Source organism: Leptonotus elevatus, chromosome 3 (genome assembly GCF_054856555.1).
Source record: "Leptonotus elevatus isolate MCC_2025b chromosome 3, RoL_Lele_1.0, whole genome shotgun sequence".
Classification (NCBI taxonomy): Eukaryota; Metazoa; Chordata; class Actinopteri; order Syngnathiformes; family Syngnathidae; genus Leptonotus; species Leptonotus elevatus.
The window spans coordinates 11,544,271-11,567,586 of record NC_141241.1 but is presented as its reverse complement, the minus strand read 5'-3'; the positions used below and the strand labels follow the sequence as shown (position 1 = coordinate 11,567,586).

The window sequence follows — 23,316 nt, the reverse complement described above, 5'->3', positions numbered from 1 at the left end:
ATAAATATGCCTATAATGTGTCTATATATATCTGGTATAACTTACTTTGAGTTGTGGTCTGATGCAATTTGACTTATTAGAGGGTTGGAAAGTGTTTTGGAAGGCAAAAATCATACATCACTTCACAATCACCTTGATAATTCGATCATGGTGGAGATATTGTTCCCTATTAAGTGGCATCCTACTTAGAGGCGCTTGTGAATAAATTAGAATATTGAGGAAAGCATAAACTATTTCAGTAATATAATTCAAAAAGTTAAACTCATGGATTCGCTGTACTCAGTGAAATATTTCATGATTATATCTTTTCATTATTTTAATTATAGCTTGCAGCTATCAAAAAGCCTAAAATTCAACCTTATCAATCAATTTCAATGTCTTATTTTCTTATTTTTGAAAGTTTTTTTTATGCTTGCCATCTTCTGTGCTCCAAATGCTTTCTCCTCTTCAAGTGCACCAAAGGTAGAATGCATGACTGTGACCAATTCTTCTGCACCGAATCTCCCCTCATTGTAATTGAACCGAAAGGAAGCGGCGGACTGTGATAGGCAGCCGCTAAATTCGCTTTTTGTGCTTCCTATTTGCTCGTCTCAGCCCTGCTAAAACCTGAACCCATTTGATCATTTTCCTTTTGCGGGTACATTCGGTCTTGCTTTGTGCTTCATCGCTCATTCATTTCACTCCCCTCTCTCTCTCTCTCTCTCTCTCTCCCCCTCCCTCCTATCTTTGTGTTCGCTCTTCTTTAACATTGCAGGACATTCTTGAATACAAGAAGAAGCAGAGGCCCCAGAAAATTAAAATGTTGGACGGGGCGGTGAAAACCATCATGGTGGATGACTCCAAAACAGTCGGGGAGCTTCTTGTGACCATATGCAGTAGAATAGGTACGACTAAGGCCGTCGCCTCAATACAAACCTCAAATTGTAGAGCTGTGAAGCACAAGCGCTAACCATATCCCTCCCATGCTGCCTGGGGATACAAATCTTAAATGTAATTTTTTTTTTCCTAGACTGTCAGCAAAGGGTGTTTGCCTGACTACCCAAAAGCAATAAAAACATTGAGAAGCTCATATAATATTAAGAGGATAATAAACCGCAGTCCACATCTAAGACATAGCAATCACTGTATCCCGTTTGTTCATCCTCAGGCATCACCAACTATGAGGAGTACTCTCTGATTCAGGAGACGGCGGAGGAGAAGAAAGAGGATGGCATGGGAACACTGAAGAAGGATCGAACGCTGCTGCGGGACGAGAGGAAGATGGAGAAGCTCAAAGCTAAACTTCACACTGATGACGACTGTGAGTGTTTCCAGAGGTTTTGTTAATCCTCATTTCAAAAGATAGCATAGAATTTAGTGAAGATGATATAGGATGATACAGAATCTGAGTATTTACAGTACAGGCCAAAAAGTTTGGACACACCTTCTCATGCGATGCATTTTCTTTATTTTCATGACTATTTTTGTAGATTCTCACTGAATGCATCAAAACTATGAATGAACACATGTGGAATTATGTACTTTTGAAAAAAGGTGAAATAATTGAAAACATGTTTTATATTGTAGTTTCTTCAAAATAGTCACTCTTTGCTCTGATGGGTTTTTTTTTTGCACACTCTTGGCATTCCCTCGATGAGCTTCAAGAGTAGTCACCTGAAATGGTTTTCCAACGGTATTGAAGGAGTTCTCAGAGGTGAGAACGCCAAGACCGTGCAAAGCAGTAATCGGAGAAAAGGGGTGGCTATTTTGAAGAAACTAGAATCGAAAACATGTTTTCAGTTATTTCTCATAGTACATAACTCCACAAGTGTTCATTCTTAGTTTTGATGCCTTCAGTGAGAATCTACAATTTCAATAAATAAATAAATGAGAATAAAGCAAACGCATTGAATGAGATGTGTGCGTGTCCAAACTTTTGGCCCGTACTGTTTGTCTTTTTGCAGTTACCTAAAATATAGAAATGTTCGATACCACTTTTTTTCAGACCGATACCAGTACGAGTAATCACAGATACCAAATACCAATACAAGTGCATAAAATTCCCCAAATTCATTGACAGATCATTTTACAGAAATATTGCATTTTTCCCATTGAATGATATTAATGGTCATTTTTTTAATTGAGAGTACCAAAAGCTTGAAATAAGGCCGATACCGGGCCTTATTGCTACTTGCCCATCCCTACAATTTAGTATGTAAAGACCTCCTAAAAAAGTATGCATTTTCTTGCTTCATGTTTATGCAAAAGCAGCTTTAAATTAACACCAAAATTGACTGGGTTTGCATGTATATGAAAAAGCTATTCAGGTGCATACATATGAGTGTTATACAAAATGTCAAATTTGTTTTGCCAGTGAACTGGTTGGACCACAGCAGGACGTTCAGGGAGCAAGGCGTGGAGGAGAGCGAGACGCTCCTGCTGCGTCGCAAGTTCTTCTACTCGGACCAAAATGTCGACTCCAGAGATCCGGTCCAGCTCAATCTTCTTTACGTACAGGTTGGACCGCCATTCAGCCACATTTATATATGCACAGTACGGTATACAGTGTCTTGTTCAAGTGCCGACAAAGACAAGATATGTTTGTCTGTTCGATTTTGAGCAGTAAATAAACAGAATTGTACAAATAGTTCTTGATTGAATAATTTTTACAAAATGAATATACTCGCCCGGGAACACTGCAGAGAACATGGCTATCATATAAAGGTTTTGTGAAAAATGTATATAGTACAATAATAGTGCATTTAAATACTGCTTGCCAAGTACACATTAAAATCTAATAATGAACCAACTGGAAGATGATTCTGGATATTGTCTCTTCCCTTCCGTGGGAAAGATGGCAGGCTGATGATATTAGGATAGTAGCAGTGGGTCTTAAAGTGGAATGTGGAACAAGGAGGCCTGAAGTGTAGCCAGGGGGCGAGGTCATGGAGTACCTCGCACTTTGTCAGCTGGATCTTGTAAGAAGCCGAGAACAGCTAGTAATGTGGGGCCCGGGTCTGGTTCTGCTTAGAAGACTCTGCAGAATCACTGTAAGCGATTACATGCGGGTTGACTCACTTTAAAGAAGTGGGTGAGGTCATCTGTAGGAAATCCAGTGAAGTTTTCGAAACTCTTTTCTTGCGGCCATTAATCATGAAGTGGGGTGATAGTTTGGATGATTAGAAATCATCGGCATAACGTCAGATCAGAAAAAACATCTCCGAGTCAAAAGAGAGTTCTGATCCGAGCCTAACTTGCCAACATAAAATCAGCAAATTACAACCTTATCTGATGGGATTTGATATATAACCTATAAGTGTCTGAACATGTTCAATATAATTTTTCATGTGACATTTAAACTGTAGCCAAATTTTCTATCTGGATAAAATGTACTTCGACATAACCATAACATTTGAAAATTTTAGCTATTGTGACTGCAAATTCCTCCCTGTTGTAAACAAAATTTTTAATTTTTTTAATTTTTTTCAGGCACATAAGCATCTTATCTGGGATATTCCAAGATACTGTAAAATCAAATTGCAGCCAATTGACTCTGCAAATTCCTTCCTGTTGTAAACTATGCATCTGTCTGCTGATTTAAAAAAAAAAAAACTTTTTTTTATTGTAAATATTTTTGGGGAAATATTGTCAATTTTTTTACATTTTTATTTGATTTTTTAAAAACATTTTTAAAATATCAAGATTTTTTATTATTTATTTATTTTTTACATTTTTATTCAGGCACATAAGCATCTTATCTGCGATATTCCAAGATACTGCAAAATCTAATTGCAGCCAATTGACTCTGCAAATTCCTCCCTGTTGTAAACTATCTGTCTGCTGATTTTTTAAATATTTTTTATTCTATTTTTTATTGTAAATATTTTTGGGGAAATATTGTATTTTTTTTTTACATTTTTATTTGATTTTTTAAAAACATTTTTAAAATATCAAGATTTTTTATTATTATTATTTGTAAAAAAAAAAATCAGGCACATAAGCATCTTATCTGTGATATTCCAAGATACTGTAAAATCTAATTGCAGCCAATTGTAAAACCTGTGTCACATCTGGATAAAACTTTCTTTGAGGTTAGCAGATGATTGACGGCCAATTAATAGCATGCCTGACGGATAAAGAGATAGCTACAGGATGGAGAGAGAAACAAATAGGACTGCTAGATGGTCAGATAGATAGAAAGAAAATATTAATTACCAGAAATGGGCTCGGAACAGAACCTAGAGGGACTCCCAACGAGAGGAAAGAAACAAGTCTATTTGAATGCAAGGTATAAGACCAAATGAATCATTGATCAGTAGCTTGTTTGCCTGCAGGCAAGCAGTTTGGGATTAGAATATCAACTATCAGATGTCCTCCTCCTTCTGTGTTTTCTCGATGTGCTCCTGCTTCCTCCCACATTCAACATGCCTGTTGCGTCAATAGAAGATTCTAAATTGCTATTAGGTATAATTGTGTTAATTGTTGTTTCCTATCTGTTGCCTATGATTGACTGGCAACCAGTCCATCATCCCCAAAGTTAGCTTCGCTGGTTCCGAGTAGACAGCGACATTGACATTTTATCACCCTTGTTCTACTTTTAATATTAATCCTCCATTAATGCATGTCAGTTTCGCGTTACTTATAGGGATTAACATTAATGGAGTTTTCTTTTCTTTCAGGCTCGAGATGACATCCTGAATGGTTCACACCCAGTGTCCTTCGACAAGGCCGGCGAGTTCGGCGGCATCCAGGCCCAGATCCAGTTTGGACCATACATTGAGCACAAACACAAACCTGGATTTTTAGAGTACGTAATCAACCTCTCTTGCCATCAGGAAAGGTTGTCTTTACAATACTGAGCTCTTAAGGGAAAAAAAAAAAAAAAAAAAAAAAAAAGGAAAGGTTGTCTTTGAAAATTTAAATTATTTTAAAAAGGGTCGCTTCAAACCAAAATGGCAGACATTCTATGTTTTGTTGGGCATTGGTTTTTAAGACTGTTTTTGTGGATTTACTTACTCATGATTGACATGCCTGGAAAATATTATTGTCCCAAGTCAGTTCAAGCTACATTCAAGCTACTGAGCCAGTTTATGCACATCCCCTCCCAATTGTGAATTGTCATCAGGATCAGCATTACCTCAAAGTTCTCAAGTGTGGAAACATCCTTGAAATGTGAATTTACTTGACCTTTAACCTCATAAGACTGTTAAAAAGAACCATATGCTCATAATTACATACATTTGTTGTGTTCTGTCCACACATATGATATAAAACAATTTCTTATTCTTGCCTGTTTTTCAAATCCTTGTAGCTTGAAGGAGTTTCTTCCCAAGGAGTACATAAAGCAAAGAGGATCTGAGAAGAAAATATTCCAGGTGAGGCTACATTGTCACTTTTCTTTTTTTTTCTACATTCAACTAGCGATGGGAAAATGAAGCCTCATGAAGCTTCATGAAGCACTTGTGCTATTTTTTTTACTCCACTAGATGGTGCTCTTGGTTTAAATATAAAGGCTAGTGCAATGAAAATGTATTACAATTCCACTGCATCTTTAAACCAAGAGTGCCCTCTAGAGGAGTCAAAAAATATCACAAGTGCTTCATGAAGCTTCATTTGTCCAATCACTACATTCAAACAATTTTCCAAAAGTTAAACGTAGCTGTGATGTCACTTCCAGGAACACAGAAACTGTGGCGAAATGACAGAGATCGAAGCCAAAGTGAAGTACGTCAAATTGGCGAGGTCTCTGCGGACATACGGAGTGTCGTTCTTCTTAGTCAAGGTAAACTCGCAACTATTTCATTGAAGGGATGAAAAAGCTGGCCTCCAGTTCTATCCTCTTATCGCTTTTGAGTTAATTGAGAAAAGAGCAAAAAAAAATTGCAATCATGAATTGGAAGCATTTTATCTCCCGAGTGACATCTTTTCGCTGAGCTTTTGGAGTTCAATGGATAAAAAAGGAGTTGAAGGAAACTACCCGGCAGGTGTCCGGGGTCCACTTCAACTTTTACTGCCTTTCATGTCCTGTAACAAATATCCCCGTTGGCCGTTTCCCTCGCACATGCTGTGAAAACCAGTAAAACGAAAGAAACCACAAGCACACTCAGGGACTTGTACAATAAAAAGATTTCGTTTTTGATCCCTAAATGTCCACCCCCTAATTTCCTCCAATCAGAGAATATTCGCCACTCTTAACATTATACGTGCTTAAATGACCCCCCGACAACACCTTTTTATTGTGTAATAATGCACGAGCATCACAGAAAAACAACATTATCGAGAAAGCAGACCTCTTCCATGGCTGAAAAGTTATTTGCAGGTTTAAAGTAGCCAAATTTAAAACTTTTTTTTAAAACAAGGGAAACTCACTAGGATTGTGTTTTTTTTATTTTTTAATTAGAGCAATGTACAGTATATTTAAAGGTAATTAAAATTAATTATTAAATAATGAGTGAATCTGTAATGCAACAGGAATTTATGGCCAATTTATCTACTGTAAATGTCTTCATATCTTATGATGTCATCAAACTAAAAATTTTGTAAGACTCTTAGGAAATATGTCCTCATAAAAAAAAACATACATCCAAGTTCAGTCAAAAACTATAGCCAGGAAATCATTCATACATATACACTGCTTCTATTTTAATCTCTAAACTCACAAATCTCAAAGCACAGCTCGCCTCTCAGGCTCGCCTCGGCTTTCACGTGGAATTTGCTCGACCTTTGTCATTTGGGGTCCGCCTTGAGTGTAATCCGACAGAGCAGAGGCATTTAAAAATAGCCCCGTGTTCAGTCCCCCCCCCCCCCCCCAACCCCGTAACCCCCCTGGAGACCCCACGCAACTGACATTCCCGCCATAACTTTTACTCAAGTGGACCTCTGTGACCCGACGTCATGGACCATCACGTTCTGTCCATCTGCTCGCCGTCTGTACGGGAAACCTTTTTTTGCGCTTGCTCCTCAGAGAATCATCAGCGCAAAGTAATGACAAATAGAGTTTGTGTGTCAAACTATTTCTCTTCCCTTTCCAAAATTCCATTCTATGAGGCAAAGACCAAATTTAGAAATTTGGTCTTGTCAATAAAATAGACACTGTAAATGAATAAAACGACCCTTTGCCTGGAAATTGGTCTGGACAATCAAACAATAAAAACACCACAAAATATGTAAAATATAATAATAATTTGATTACTTTAGTTAGATCACCCCCCCCCCCCCCTCCCACACACACACACACATTTTACTACCGTTCCCAAGTGTCTTAATAACATCCTGTCGTAAAAATAAGACTCTACAAAAACATTAGTAGACTTTTCAAACTTTTGTAATATAAAACTGAGTTCAAGTATTATTAAACAATCGAACTAGTAATCATGAGTGTCTTTCGGCGAGATCAATAGTATGGTAACAGATGTATGAATCCATCTGTCTTTCTATTTTCATTATAGGGCTTAATCCTTTCTCTAAACAGGCTGAGAGATAAATCCAGGCTCATTCACATTGTTGACATGTTGATGTTGACAGCATATCAGTCACGTTTCCACTTAGGAGCCATTTTGAGTGTCCAATCTGACAGATGAATTATTTTGGTCCGTAGGCAAGAATCAAGCAATGTTGATCAAATGCGTCAAAGCCAAGAGCTGTGTGTGGGTTCATCCATAGACACACATGCTCAATTTGATGAAATCAAATTTGATGAAATCCTGTAGGAGAGCTGTTGTCAACACCTCTCTCCCTTCAAAAAAGATGACAATGCTCACTATTGACTGTCTAATACTGTATGTCGTTGCCTTGGTAGCTGATTTGGAGAAAAATCAGAAGCAGCTTTCAGTGTGACGCAGTGCAGTTCCACACCCCTGCAAACTACAACAACATGTAAAGCTGTAATAGTAATTCATTTACATTTTTTTTGTAACCAACCAAATCAAATCTTTACTTCTTTCTGGGTCCGCTCATGCATAAATTATTGACATACAAGCAGTAGTGTGCATGTTAGTTCATCATCTCTCTACATTTGTCATCATTTTACGGTACACAGGAGAAGATGAAGAGCAAGAACAAGCTGGTGCCGCGCCTCCTGGGCATCACCAAAGAGTCTGTGATGAGAGTGGAGGAGAAGACCAAAGATGTGGTGCAGGAGTGGCCGCTCACCACTGTCAAGAGGTGGGCCGCCTCACCCAAGAGCTTCACCCTGGTAAGAGGTCTGCCCCAAAAAAAATTTAAGACTGTACGTCATACCAGTCAAAAAATGCTTCATGAAGAAGGAAAACATATACTCAGTCGCTCTGGGGTATTAATCGATTTATTTTTATTTTTATGAAATGTATTTTACAAACAAGCCATAAAGCCACCATTTCCTATCCAAATACATTTGAATATTAGTTAATAGTATTGTTTTTATTTAAAACATGTTTATAAAATAACAGAATAGATAATATAAATATTTTAATGATTATATATATTTTTTTATTTTATTTTATTTAAAGCAATTATTTCACTGATTGTAATCACTCTCTGAAGCAACATTTTTTATTCATACTATAGTATATATTTGGAAATATTTTTTTTTTGTTATTTTACTGATTATGATCCCTCAAGGGGAAATTAAACTTGCACTCGGCTGTATATATTTTGTTTCACATCAGAAATTGCGTTCATATTTAGTGGTTCCCCTCCAGAAGCATGCACAATCTTTTTTCTTCTTCACCCTAAGGCACACTTGGGCCGTGCCTCTCTGTTGATAAATTAGCACTCCGGGAGCTCAGCGAACCCGACCGTTTCCCTCGCTTCTTAAATTCCCCCGTGCGCTTGTTTGACTGAGAACCTCTCCTCGCTCATCGATATTCCGCCTTACGTGTGCAGCCACAAGTCAATGAGCAACACACATTTAATCTCGCAGAAACAACCGAGCTGGCCACTCCCTTTTCATGTTGGTAATTCAGACGAGTGCTTGGTGGGCCTGCTTCCTTGCGAACTACTAATTAGCTTAGGTTTGGATGCCACCTCATACAGTTGAAGACGAAATAGTTTATGCTAATGTGTTTAATTGTGTTTGTGCAGGACTTTGGCGAGTACCAGGAGAGCTACTACTCGGTGCAGACCACCGAAGGAGAGCAAATCTCGCAGCTCATCGCGGGTTACATCGACATCATCCTGAAAAAGGTGAGGCGTTTGTCACGTGCACAATCAAACAATATCCTATAAAGGAAGATAACATCTACCGGTATACTGAAATAAAATATATTTGTGTACACACACTACTTGCATCTGTTGCTCTCATGATAAATGATTTCCTTCTTCTTCTTTTTTTACTAGGAATATTATCAGTTGTTGTCATCTCGATTTGGCAATAGTTGCCTATTCTTCCATATATTGTCTTGCGCATGTGCATACCCCGTGGCATGTGAAAATGCTGGGTTTTTTTTGTATTTGGCCTACAATATGTTCGAAAAACTTTACCAATATGTTTGAATGACAATCCCAAGACATTTGAATGACTTTATCAATACATTCGAACGACTTTGCAGTACATTCAAACGACATAGCCTCATCAATGCTGTTTACTCCACAATGGCAGTTCCACACTTCGGTAATATTTCGCCTTCTTCCTATATTCCAAAAACATTTATAGTTAGTAGGTTTATTGAAGACTCTAAATTTTCCTTCGATATGAATGTATGGTAATGGTTCAGGGTGTGTATCCCGTCTCTTGCTCAAAGCCAGCTGGGATAGGCTCCAGCTCACCCGTGACCTTAATGAGGATAAGCGCTATGGAAAATAATAGTTGGCTAGATTTTGCAGGTGTTTGTAATTTTGTCTGCCAGTTGAAGGAGAATTTCATAAAACATAAATATCGACTTTGTTTGTTTTGCCTTGTCGGGAACATTTGATAGTTTGTTTTAGATTAGTATAATCACCGTCATTTTCCAAGTTCTACCAGCTAAAAACTGTATACTATATTATTATTTCTTAAGGATCACTTTTCTCTTTTTATTACCCCTGTACAGAAACAAAGTAAGGATCGTTTTGGATTGGAGGGTGACGAGGAAGCGACCATGCTTGAGGAATCTGTATCACCTAAAAAGTAAGTGCTTAAAAAACACCTAAATAATAACACATTTACTGTACTTATTATCATTATTATTATTATTATTGTTATTATTTTTACTATGCATGCATCCATTTTCCAAACTGCTTTTATTGTTATTATTATTAATCGTTATTATTAATAATAATTATTATCATAATTATTATCATGATTATTATTATTATTTTTAATTATATTAATATGATTGAATGAATCCATTTGGAAAAAAACAATTGCTAAAAGCCTGTTGAAAAAGGGAAATCTTTAGGCCTCTTTAAAAGTGCTGAATGATTGTGGGGTCCTCAGGTGGTCTGTAATAACTCATACTATTGAGCTACTCTGTGTTTTGCTGTGCAAGTTTATCAGCTGTACTATGATGGTGTTATTATAATAACACAATGTTATTGCATACTAGTCTTACAAAAACAACATATCACACTCCAATTTCCTCCTCCATACCAAATTGAAGCACAGTTCACGCATCTATCTTGCCGAAGTTCATTTCACCACACTAGCGCTTCCGTCTCTGGTCTTTATCCCAGGAGATAATCTCTGGAGGAAATCTTGCAGCGCTGGAAAAGCGAAGGCTCGATCCAAACATTTCCTGATTAGACGCGCGGTCTCATTTTCCCGTCCGAGCCTCAGCTACCCGTCGAGGCGATCTCATCTTTCTTGTTTCGAAGCGTGTGTCGCTAACTAATCCTGGTCGCTCGCGCTTTCAGGTCCACCATCCTCCAGCAGCAGTTTAACCGTGTGGGCCGGGCGGAGCACGGATCTGTGGCGCTGCCCGGAGTGATTCGATCCGGCTCCATCGGCACCGAGTCGCTCAGCGTGGGCTCCATGCCGTCTCCTCAGCAGCAGATCACCATGGGTCAGATGCACCGTGGACACATGCCGCCGCTGGTAAGACAATGCTGGACCGTGGAATGACTCAATTTTACATTATGGGCCATTACGGGTCAATTATTTCGCTTCACCGTGGTCAACAATGATTTTCGGAATGATGTTCTGTTTCCTTGGCAGAGTTCAGCCCAGCAAGCTTTAATGGGAACCATCAATACCAGCATGCAGGCCGTGCAGAAGGCCCAGATTGACCTGGGGGAGGTCGATGATCTGCCTCCACTAGGACGTGACATGGTATGTACTCTAATTACATAATGATTATGACCATGGCTATAGCAACAAATACACTCTATGGACTAAAGTGCTTACTTTTCAATCATCCTGTATCGTATATTGTATACCTCATGAATAGATTTAATCCACACAGTGTCTGGATTTTCAAATGTCTTCTTCTGACATTTTGTGCAGGCCTCCAAGGTTTGGATCCAGAACAAGATGGACGAATCCAAACATGAGATTCACTCTCAGGTTGACGCCATCACTGCAGGAACCGCTTCCGTCGTCAACCTCACTGCTGGTCAGTAGCCACCGTGATATTCTTTTGGTCTTCTCCCTGCAATTTGTCTTTCTTAAACATTTCACCATTAAACTCCTCAATCATTTCTCGCTGCCAGGTGACCCGACCGACACGGACTACACGGCAGTGGGCTGCGCCATCACCACCATCTCCTCCAACTTGACCGAGATGTCAAAGGGCGTTAAGCTGTTGGCCGCCCTCATGGAGGACGAAGTGGGTGGCGGTAACGACCTGATGAGGGCCGCCAGGACGCTGGCGGGAGCCGTGTCTGACCTGCTCAAAGCCGTGGAGCCGGCCTCCGGAGAGGTAAGCGCAACCACTGGTTAAATGTCCAGGTTTATTTGCTATGACTTACATAATTTTTTTTCAAGTGAAGACGATACACTTCCTTATTTATTTATTTATTTATTTTTGTGTTTCCTGCCCACCAATTGTATTTTTATGTAGCTACTAGTTGGTAGTGTGCTTGTTTTTGTTTTTTTCAAAGGTGGTCTTTTCCAATTATTGAATTTACCAATCCTATCTCTTCACTGAGAGGCATATTCCTCACATTTTAAACTAAAACAGGAATAGCAAAATGACAAATGTGTCTCTTTAAAAAAAAAAAAAAAAAAAAAAAAACATATTGTAGAGGTAAATTGGCAGCTTAGGTGAATTAATTTTTAATTATGACAAGGTAGCAATTGCAACCAAGTTTTTCTCTTTTTGTTCCCAATGACACACAGGGCTTTCTATATAATTACTTTTCTTTGTTGTGTCCGAATTAACGACACACCTCCAGGCCTGGAATGAAATGTGCAATCTCAAGAGTAATACGACTTTGCCTTGCTACTTTATAAATGTGCATGTATGTTGTGCTGACTGCATAAAGAGCTGTGACTGACGTGAAGCTGACTGCAAGGCATTTTCAGTCTTTAATGGAAGACAGCAAGTGGCTTGTTGACTCGCCTACTAATGAATAATGGAGTTCACTTTATGGACTTGTGCTGCAAGACTGTAACGATCTGCCTGACATTTGTTTAGAGTTGTTTGTTTCTCCTGCAGTAGAAAAAAACATTTTTCAGCATATAATAATGCATCGCCTTATAGATCCATTACTGTGTTTTCTGGTGTGTGGGAAAGAATTAGAGATGCTCTTACATTTTGTAATATTTTGAAGTTCAGTATTAAGGCAATGTTAAGTACCTTAAACAAATTAAGCAGAAGCCCCTTTTCAAGACGTGTGTGCGTATGTGTTTTTGTTCAGCCCAGACAGACTGTGCTGACGGCAGCAGGCAGCATCGGCCAAGCCAGTGGAGACCTCCTCCGCCAGATTGGAGAGAACGAAACCGACGAGAGGTTCCAGGTAACCATGGTGCTCATTCATTTGTCAAAATGGTGCACTTCAAGCAATGTCTATACGTTCAGCTATTCCTACTATTTTAAAACCATTCAAACAAAAATTTTAAAATCGTTATTCACTTTTTTTAGTGCACATGAAAAAGTATTCAAAGGCTGTCCAATCAAATTACAGAAGAAGGAAAATGTGGTGTGCTCATAGTAAATTAGTTGCTCATGAATATCACATGATAAATACAATATGCAACATAAAAATTTGTTAAAAATACACTTTAATATCAATTTAGCTGAACATCAAACAAAATAGTTTTATGCCATGAGGTACTTTTCAAAATCTGCTCTCTCACCCTATTGTTAACATCATTTTGAGAAGGAAAGAATGCTATCGCTCGCGTTTGTCCAAATGAGACGAAGCGTGCTTCCTTCATGGTTGTTTTTATTTGTCACTCCCATGGTAAGTTTACTTTAAAACTGACAAACAAAATAAAAGAGAAATAATTATTATATATTTTAGACACCAAAAGGTTAAACCAAATTTACTTACTGTTCTCTAACGAAAGTCCACTAGCCTAATGCTAATGGTTATTAGCATAGATGTTGTATTAAATATAAACTAACGAACAACTGCTACTTTACACACACGGGGCACAAACCAACAGAACATACAACAAACATTGTCTACTTAAACACCAATAATTTAAAATAACGTAGGTCTGTTAGCTTGATGCTAACTTATTATATGAAACATCATATAGGGCTGTTGAAAATTAGCGTAAAGATTAAATTAATCTGCAACATTTTTATTGCCGTACAACATGTTACTACACTGAAGGCTCACAACAAATTCAGTTTTGTTTGTACAGTATATAATTGTGTAGAAACTTCTGTAATACATGGTATTCCCTCAAGCTAAAATATGTATTACGTTTCCAAAGAGAGTGATTGTTCCTTCTGGTTTTGCTCCCTGCACAGGATGTCCTTATGAACTTGGCCAAGGCGGTGGCCAACGCCGCCGCCATGTTGGTCCTGAAGGCAAAGAACGTGGCGCAGGTCGCAGAAGACACGGTTCTTCAGAACCGTGTCATTGCCGCTGCCACCCAGTGCGCCCTGTCCACCTCGCAGCTGGTGGCGTGTGCCAAGGTATTGCATAAACCATAATAAACCTTCCGAAGTGTTCATCTCCCTTTATCGTCTCCTTCCATATGCTTGTAGGTGGTAAGTCCCACGATCAGCTCCCCCGTTTGCCAGGAGCAGCTCATCGAAGCCGGGAAGCTGGTGGACCGCTCGGTGGAGAGCTGCGTCCAGGCCTGCCTCTCGGCCACAGAGGACGGAGAGCTGCTCAAACAGGTCGGTTGTGTTACCTTCGCCAAGGAGGTCATTATTTCTTTTTGTGGTGTTTAGGTAATCTTTCATTGCTGTTCCCATAACATTTTGGTGTAGAAAAGAAGAAGAAGGAAAATTTTAGCCTGCTCGGTCATTTAAGATGACCAATCTCTGGTCTATGCTATGTTAGGAGCTGTAATAACAAAATAAATGTAATCCAGATCTGCTTCATGTTATGCATTTGCTATTAATGTAAACATGTCATTAAAAACAGATGAGGTTGAAATAGGTTGTGTTTATTTGGGATCTTAAATTTTGTTCCCTTTGGATACACTGGTTGTATTTTTAAAACATTCACTGGGGACTCAGTTAGGTCTGATGAGAAGCTCCCGTCATGTTTTGAAGGTGAGCGCGGCAGCCAGCGTGGTGAATCAAGCTCTGGAAGATTTGCTGCAACACGTCCGCCATTACACCTCCAGAGGAGAGCCTATCGGTCGCTACGACCAGGCCACTGACACCATCATGACCGTCACGGAGAGCATTTTCACCTCCATGGGAGATGCGGGTCAGTCCAAAATCCAGAACAAATTGATCGTGGCACACCATTTTTCCTACTAAATGCCTCCTGCTGTCCTCCTCACAGGTGAGATGGTCCGTCAGGCCCGGGTACTGGCCCAGGCCACCTCGGACCTGGTTAATGCCATGAGGTCGGACGCCGAAGCTGAGGTGGACATGGACAACTCCAAGAAGTTGCTGGCGGCGGCTAAATTGTTGGCCGATGCTACTGCCAGGATGGTGGAAGCGGCCAAGGTATTTACTTCATTCTCTCTCAGCCTTTAACTACTGACCATCCTACTACTAATAATACTACTACTATTATAATTAAAATAATAATAATGATTATATCATCCTACTACTACTACAAGGCTTGAAATAAGCGGTTTTGCATCGCAGTTTGCAAGTCAACGTGTAGCAAAACACATTCATCACCTGCGCGCGGGTGCTACTTACGCCACACCTGGTAGCTAGAAATGCGCTTTGGCTGGCTACTAGTGCAGCTCAACACATTGCGCAGTCATTTCATGTTTTCCTCCATGTCGGCAAATAAGCTACAATCCTTGCATGTATCATTCTCACAAAGGGATGATGAGCGGAAGATGGGGAAGCTATGCTAATTGCTAAGCTAACCTAAGATTGACATAAAATTGTGAATGAAGTGCTCAGGTGAACGAGTACACTTTTTTACAAAAGTCTGGCTGGAACTGTTATAAAGTGGAGCAATTCATGTCTGGAGGGAAGATTACACACTTAATAATGATTGATGCTACATTAACAGCTAACAGGTCCCAAATCCAGAAATGAATTACGTTGTGGGACGTAGGTCAGGTGGGAGGAATAGAGAAGAAGAATAAAAGTATAGTATATTAAAAAATTATAAATTAGCACTAAAGTTATTTGTTTCTTTTCGCAATACAGTCTCAAGTTTTTATTTTGCTATATAATAATAATAATAATAATAATAATAGCAGCAGCAGCTGTAGTTTGAATTTACTGGACCCTTTTTTTGCTCAATCCAATGTGGTTCAGTCCTACAACAACATTGTATAATTAGGGAACGATATTAGAAACAGCTGTGTGTGTGATGCAGCACATTCTGCAACAGTGTAAACTTTAACCACAATCGTAACTTTATTGCTACATTAATACCTTTGCCAAAACAAAGCAATTTTGATACATCTCTTAATTTGCATCCCATGAAGTTGTGCAACTGTACTTTGATGAAGTGGCCAGCGGGTGAGTAATGACTTAACCATACAAAGTCAATCCTTTTCTCATTTGGAATTAAAAACATCTGACCTGACACTGAACTGTACTTTTTAGTTTGACATTTTAATTAAGTCTGTACAGGATTATAAAACAAACCTCTGCCTACTATTGTCTCACTTTGGCTTCACTCATTTGGTCTGGATTATGATCAAAGCACAGAAAAGATCCCAAAACGAGAAGTTGGCACTGATGTGTATGAATGTTAAGTCACTGTGATTCCAACTGTGGCTCACTTGCCGTTTGAATCCTAATTTAGCCCGTGTAATAAACCCTAACAAATTACTGTAACACGACTCTTAGTACACATTCCTGCCTTGAATCAAATGAAGCCTAAAGTTGTCGCAGCTAATAACATGGCGACTTTAGCGTAACATACTGTACGACACTTATGACAAAGGGTTAACATACTTAAATAAGACACAACGAGATTAATTTTTGAAATTAATTTATCTGTCAACCGGATCAAACTCTATGAATAGCTCCCTCACTTTCCACCATCACCATGCTATTTACTTTCAATGATGTCCTAATTTACCTCCAGCTACCTCCTTTACACATATCTTATCATACCATCATACCTTATCCAGGCATACAGTTGCCATGGCGACAGATTAGCTGATAAGATATTAAGACTTCTGGACACTGCTCATTGTTTGATCTTCTCTCCGGTTTCTTCATGTTGAATTGCCGTAGCAAACACTGCTTGGGACTTGCGAAGCTTGTTAGCGTTGGCTCGCTCACACGTGCCGTACCGTCATTAGTCCTCCTGGAATTAGCCGGTTGTGATAATTATGCAAATAGCCTGTTCTATTTAATCGCTGTTTGGCAGACGGCGGCAATAAACTCGACTGGTCTGAAATTAAGTTTACCCACTCTAGACATGATATTCAGAGTTGGCCATTATATTTGAAGGTGAAAGACGTGCCCCAAGAAATTGCGAGTGTGTCTGTGATATTGTTTTCTTTTTCTGAGCTGGGCAAAGTATAGCCCTGGGCCACACAGAGTCTTTTCATATTTTTTAGGCCTTCTGCCTTTTGAAGGACAAGATGGCTCAAGAAGAGACAGGAAGGGAGAGAGAGAGCGGGAATGACATGCGGGGAAGAACAGCTCAGCATGGGATTCGAACCGGTGTCGCCTTATTCCAAGGATTACCTTTAGCTATTTTTCCTCAGATTATTAAACTGTTTAAAACCATTTGTCCAAAAATGTCTTGGTAGTATCAACAATGAACCCAATTCGCCATTCCCAACAAATTAGTTATTGTTATAACCCAATATGCGAGACCAAATATAGAAAAGAGAAAATATATAGATTAGGGGTGTTAGAAAAAAATGTATTCTGCAATATATCGCGATATTACAGCGCGCAATTCTCGAATCTATTCGATATGCTGCCGAATCGATTTTTAAACATAATTTTTTTTAGGAGAATATTCAACAAAACATCTTACTTAGTGTTAGGATTCACATATTAAGCACGGAAGAATGTTATATTAATGGAACATTAAGCCTTAATATTTGATTTTAGTGCTGTTCAAACATGAAACAGACTGCAACCTGTTAAATGCAGTGGCTCAGTTATAAGCCTGAATTTTCAGATGAATAAATACATTTTCATACAAGTCTTACAGTGTACATGAACAAGTTTACTGATTAGTATTTTCTAAATTTGAGAAGAAAAAAATCGCAATAATCAATTTATAGATTTGCATCGGGATTAATCGGTATCGAATCGTGACTTATGAATCGTGATACGAATCGAATCGCCAGGTACTAGGCAATTCACACCCCTAATATATATATATATATATATATTTGGGGGGGAATTCCACTTACTTTTGGATAGATTCTGTGTTCTGACAAATCAATGGTCGCGTGTGTAATTGCCCTCAGGGTGCAGCGGCCTATCCCGAGAATGAAGATCAGCAGCAGCGGCTGAGGGAGGCTGCTGAGGGTCTGCGAGTGGCCACCAACGCTGCCGCTCAGAACGCCATCAAGAAGAAGCTGATCAACAGACTGGAGGTAAGAGGGTGGAGATGGAAATGATCTCTTTTTTGGCTTGCATTTTCTTAAAATGTCTACTCAGAAATGTATCATTTATGTCACGTTCTTCTAAATTGATGTCAGCCTAGAGGCTTTGGATGGATGGACGTTATGTGATTTGGTGTGTGTGTGTGTGTGTGTGTGTGTTTTGTGCTTCAGAATGCTGCCAAGCAAGGTGCGGCCGCTGCCACTCAAACTATCGCCGCCGCTCAGAATGCTGCCGCCTCCAACAAGAACACAGCCGCTCACCAGCAGTTGGTTCAGAGCTGCAAGGTGAGCACGACTGGGTTATTTATTAAATGTAGTTGGGCAGTGATTCGCAAACATTGCGCTGCAGCACATTTGTGTCATGAGAGACTGTGAGGTCTCGTTCACCGCCGTCAACAAGATAAGGAAACTGGGATTTTGGATGCTAATCCGAGCTCAAATTTTGATACACACAAGTCGCACTTGAGTACAAGTCGCAGGACCAGCCAAATTATGAAAAAAAAGTGCAAATTTAAGTCCCAAATATGATAAATGCTAACCACAACCGCGCATCAACATTACTTAAATGTTGATGAACTTCCTGTTTTGATGACTTTTGCTGCCCGTTTAGTTAGGCAAGATGATACCAAGCATGAAAATCTATTTCCTGCTGTATTGATACAATTGTGACAAAGTTGACAATTCATATTTAACTCATTCACTGCCATTGACGGCTATAAACGTCCAAAATTCATTTGAACTATTTATAGTAGTATGAAAATGTTCATTTAGAACAGATATAAAATTTGTGATTAATCATGAGTTAACTAGTGAAGTCATGCGATTAATTACAATTTAAAAAAATTTAGCGCCTGACGAGAGAAATTTTTACTCATAATTAATCGCATGACTTCAATAGTTAACTCACGATTAATCACAAATTTTATATCTGTTCTAAATGTACAATACAAAAAATATAGGTTTTCATACCCTTGTTAAAAGTAGAAAAAAAAAGATTAACTAATAGAAATAGTTCAAATCATTTTTTTGACGTCTATAACCGTCAATGGCAGTGAATGAGTTAACCACTGATTATTTTCTCTCGTGTGTTATTCAGGCGGTGGCGGACCACATCCCTCAGCTGGTCCAGGGGGTGCGCAGCAGTCAGGCCAAGCCGGATGACATCAGCGCACAACTTGCCCTCATTATTGCCAGCCAGAACTTCTTACAGGTGCAACACATAACACGCGCACACTCACACTTGCACACACGTGGTTATGGCAAAGGAATGTTGAAACGTGATGCAACAGAATTGTCACAACTACTTTGGGAATGAGGCTGAAGAAAGTATAAATAGAGATTGTTCCATGTTGGGACATTTTTAAAATGGAACTCCAACCTATTTTTTTTTAACTAATAGCTGAAGAAGCACTCCTGTGGTGCCGTTACTGTATGAGCTCATTGATTCAACTGCTTTATTCCTGCAATTGGTAGCCAAGGGAGTTTACTGTTATACATTGTGGATCGGACACTAATAATTTAAGACATGGTCTCCAGAGCCTGTTTACATGCTTACGTAGGTGCTTCTCTTTTTCTTAGCAACAGAGTACACATTGGATTAGTACATTTTTAATGTCCATATGTGAGCGATACCATCTAAGAAATTGTGTAAAAAGTATCTACTTTTTCCTTCAAAAGAAAATGAAGGCGTCTGTCTGAGAGATGTGTTTATGTCTTAAGTGGATGACCAACCTGGCAACTAATTAGGGAGCAACGTATTTTTGGGACAGCCATTATGTGGGCAATACGGTTTATCATAGCCTGTATGGAGTTTTGCTTTACTAAGCAGATTTAAAAATAGATCTATTTCTGTTCCTTGCTCTACACAGCCCGGTAGTAAGATGGTGACCTCTGCAAAGTCATCGGTTCCCACGGTGACGGATCAGGCTGCAGCCATGCAACTGGGTCAGTGTGCCAAGAACCTGGCCACTTGCCTGGCCGAGCTGAGGACAGCCGGACAGAAGGTAGCAGACAACATTGTATTTGTATTTTGTATTTAATGCAGATTAGTTCAATTGTGAAATTACTGCATATGAATAAGCGTGTTTCATAATTGATGTAGTGCCGTTTTGAGTTGATTTGCTCAGCTCCTGAAGTCTGCCTAGCAACAAGTGACCTTACAAGCTGAAAATAAAAGATTAGCTGTGTAGCAGACACAGAAACGTATTTGTGGTTTAGTTTTGAAGTCTTGTAATGAATTGTGCATATTTGTGTTGTTTATGCAATGTATTACATTATGGTAGGAAGATAAATTAAAATATAGGAATCGTAATTCTTTAACAAAACGCTACTACTGTCGTTTTTCTGCTAGGCTACATACCTTGATTGATGTCACTCCATGTTTACTGATTTGTGATTTTTTTCTAGGCTCATGAAGCTTGTGGCCCCATGGAGATCGACTCTGCGCTCACGGCCATCCAGACGCTGAAAAGTGAGCTGCAGGACGCCAGGCTGGCTGCCAGCAATGCGCAGCTGAAACCCCTGCCGGGGGAATCGGTAAGAAAAAGTCACTTTACTTATTCTAATAACAAATTGCAATTTAAGTTCTTATCTAAGATTGTATTTTTTTTTTTTTTTGAATGGTCCTCCAGTTGGAGAAGTGCGCTCAGGAGTTGGGCAGCACCTCCAAGTCCGTTGGGTCGTCCATGGCTCAGCTACTCACGTGTGCTGCACAAGGCAATGAACATTACACAGGTTGGTACTGTAAATCAACTGTACATTATGTCTGCGATTATGGCCGTAAATAAAATCAAAATGTTCCCTCTCTGTTGAGTATAGAAAAAGAAAATATAATGACATTATCCAAATCAACTTTTGCTTTTGTAACTTGTGTGTGGTAGGCATAGCAGCCAGGGAGACGGCACAAGCCTTAAAGACGTTGGCCCAGGCAGCCCGCGGAGTCGCCGCCTCCACCACCGATCCCAAAGCCGCCGCCGCCATGCTAGACACGGCCCGCGACGTCATGGAGGGCTCAGCGCTTCTCATCCACGAGGCCAAGGAGGCACTTACCTGCCCCGGAGATGCTGAGAGCCAGCAGAGGTTGGCCCAGGTGAGATCTGCCAGCATTTGTAATATGAATCTGGACATAGGATGCTATATTTTTTTTCTTTATCTTTTCGTTTTTTCATTTCGTCACCTTCTTAAAGTAATTTTTTTTCCCAACATTTTTTTTTGCCTAAATCATCTCCTTATGATGCAAATGTTTAAATGTTTTGTCTTAACCGCAAAATAAAAAAAATACTTATTTATTTTAAATATTTTAAGAAGGCGTTGATGTGAAATATTGTCAAGATAAATGTCTTGTATCAGCTCTTGTGCAGCTGATTTTCCATCTGCACAAAATACACACACTAGTCATAAGATGCCTTGTCACATCCTGAAGTGATCTGTATAAATATAATGTAAATAAATAATGATATAAAATACTAAAATATAGGGATGCTCATTTGTAGTTCCTGATTGTAAAACGGCAACAAGAGGCTTTGTGAGTACCGGATACCTTAAAATAAGCCCTGGTATTGGTACTCGCACAAAAATGAACATACTCATGTAGTTAATAACAAAAACAAATATTGTAAACATCTCTCAGTATGACTGCACAGTTCAACTTTACACCTTCCAAAATAAACAGAGTGTTAAATTAATTTCTTAGTCTTTGACAACATTTGCAGAAATGTAAGGATGTACTGCATGTAGTACTATACAGTACTGTAAAACATGGTGTCTGTGGATCCCCATGCTTTATTTCCTCAAATGAAGCCTTTGATTATTCCTCATAATTCTTAATCCACCAATCAAAGGTCTTAAAATTATAAAATTGCCTCTGACACAAACAATCTTTCTGTATTTCTTTTATTTTCTTTCTTTTGTTTTTTATTACAAATTTGCAATGCAGTGATTTGCATTTTGAAGGCGATTGGTCTGAGTGAAAGCACCAACAATAATTTATTTTTACAAAATATTCAAATAGATTTCATAAAAATCTGAAACATTGTAATGTAAAATTAGGACGATATCGACCGTATGTCATCATCATCATATGTAATTAAGAAGTCTTGAATTGGCCCGAAGTTTCCTAAAAAAGTTAGTGAGACTTCCTTAAACCTGCAATTGCCTGATAAGAAAGTATTTTTGGTAAATATTTACATGCAAGAAAGGGAAGTAAGCAGCTCAACATCTGTCATATTATGCAAGGCAAAGCATCCTAATTAAGCAGGTGGCATATTTTATAAGCAAAACATCCTAAATGATTTATGCCTTACCACCTCACTTTCCCAACTCAATTAAAACTGCAAGTCGCGATAAACACTAAGGTGGGTGTTACTTGAACTTCACTTTCTTGAACCTGCAGGTGGCCAAGGCCGTGTCTCATTCATTGAACAACTGCGTCAACTGTCTGCCTGGTCAGAAGGACGTGGACATGGCTCTCAAGAGCATCGGCGAGGCCAGCAAGAAGCTCCTCATTGAAAACGTGAGTTGAACAAAACCTCACTTGCATATCAATTCTTCTTCATAAGCACAGGGGAGTTAATAGACTCTGGAAAAATACAGCAGTTGTCAATTTTCCTCTGCTTTTTAGATCCCGCCAGCCTCCAAGACCTTTCAGGAGGCGCAGAGCGATTTCAACCAGACGGCGGCCGACCTGAACCAGTCTGCGGGCGAGGTGGTTCACGCCTCCAGAGGCTCCAGCAGCCGGCTGGCGGTGGCGTCGGGGAAGTTCAGCGAAGACTTTGACGAGTTTCTGGACGCCGGCATCGAGATGGCAGGGCACACTCAGGTCGGTCTCGCTTCCCGTAAGCTTTTCACATGAGACACAAAATAATTGTGACAAGACTGTCGGTTTAAGTTGGAGTTAGAGGAGCCAGCGAAGTTATATTGATAACAATTGTTTCTAAATGGGCTTTTGATAGCATATTGTGTGCTGCCGTGATGATTCCAGAGTAATCCTTCAAAAATGCAAAGAAGGTGCATCTTATTTTGCCAGTTTGTTCTACCCCCTCCCCCATTTTTAATTTTTGTCAAAAGTAATCCTGATTTTACAAATATTAACCCACCGTGACAACCTGTAGCACATTTCATAACACAAGACGTTAATTTATATGTTGCATGTCCCCACCTTTCATTGTTAACTTTTTTTTTTTTGCCATTTTCCGAATGATTCTGCCCATTTGGGTCAATATCATAATAAAAATGGACCAGCCACAGCAGAGCTTGTATTTGTTGTTGCCACGTTTTATAATACGAGGCACAGCCGTATTGGCAGCCCAATCAAC

The 23,316-nt window shown here is 39.3% G+C and overlaps 1 protein-coding gene across 2 annotated transcripts in view; it reads left to right on the top strand.

Moving 5' to 3' along the window:
* The window catches only part of LOC147176941 (talin-2), a 74,128-nt gene that overhangs the window by 28,578 nt on the left and 22,234 nt on the right, over window positions 1–23,316 (top strand). For both annotated transcript variants that reach the window (XM_086070892.1, XM_086070893.1), the window contains 27 exons: window positions 755–884; window positions 1,148–1,300; window positions 2,354–2,496; window positions 4,659–4,786; window positions 5,291–5,354; window positions 5,657–5,761; window positions 8,018–8,173; window positions 9,040–9,141; window positions 9,987–10,063; window positions 10,789–10,969; window positions 11,090–11,203; window positions 11,378–11,486; window positions 11,584–11,792; window positions 12,733–12,831; window positions 13,797–13,964; window positions 14,037–14,171; window positions 14,553–14,712; window positions 14,791–14,957; window positions 17,867–17,995; window positions 18,176–18,289; window positions 19,101–19,214; window positions 19,873–20,007; window positions 20,411–20,539; window positions 20,635–20,737; window positions 20,884–21,092; window positions 22,395–22,514; window positions 22,623–22,820. In XM_086070892.1, the coding sequence (XP_085927018.1) occupies window positions 755–884; window positions 1,148–1,300; window positions 2,354–2,496; window positions 4,659–4,786; window positions 5,291–5,354; window positions 5,657–5,761; window positions 8,018–8,173; window positions 9,040–9,141; window positions 9,987–10,063; window positions 10,789–10,969; window positions 11,090–11,203; window positions 11,378–11,486; window positions 11,584–11,792; window positions 12,733–12,831; window positions 13,797–13,964; window positions 14,037–14,171; window positions 14,553–14,712; window positions 14,791–14,957; window positions 17,867–17,995; window positions 18,176–18,289; window positions 19,101–19,214; window positions 19,873–20,007; window positions 20,411–20,539; window positions 20,635–20,737; window positions 20,884–21,092; window positions 22,395–22,514; window positions 22,623–22,820 (3,651 nt within the window). The remainder of the gene's footprint in view (window positions 1–754; window positions 885–1,147; window positions 1,301–2,353; window positions 2,497–4,658; window positions 4,787–5,290; window positions 5,355–5,656; window positions 5,762–8,017; window positions 8,174–9,039; window positions 9,142–9,986; window positions 10,064–10,788; window positions 10,970–11,089; window positions 11,204–11,377; window positions 11,487–11,583; window positions 11,793–12,732; window positions 12,832–13,796; window positions 13,965–14,036; window positions 14,172–14,552; window positions 14,713–14,790; window positions 14,958–17,866; window positions 17,996–18,175; window positions 18,290–19,100; window positions 19,215–19,872; window positions 20,008–20,410; window positions 20,540–20,634; window positions 20,738–20,883; window positions 21,093–22,394; window positions 22,515–22,622; window positions 22,821–23,316) is intronic.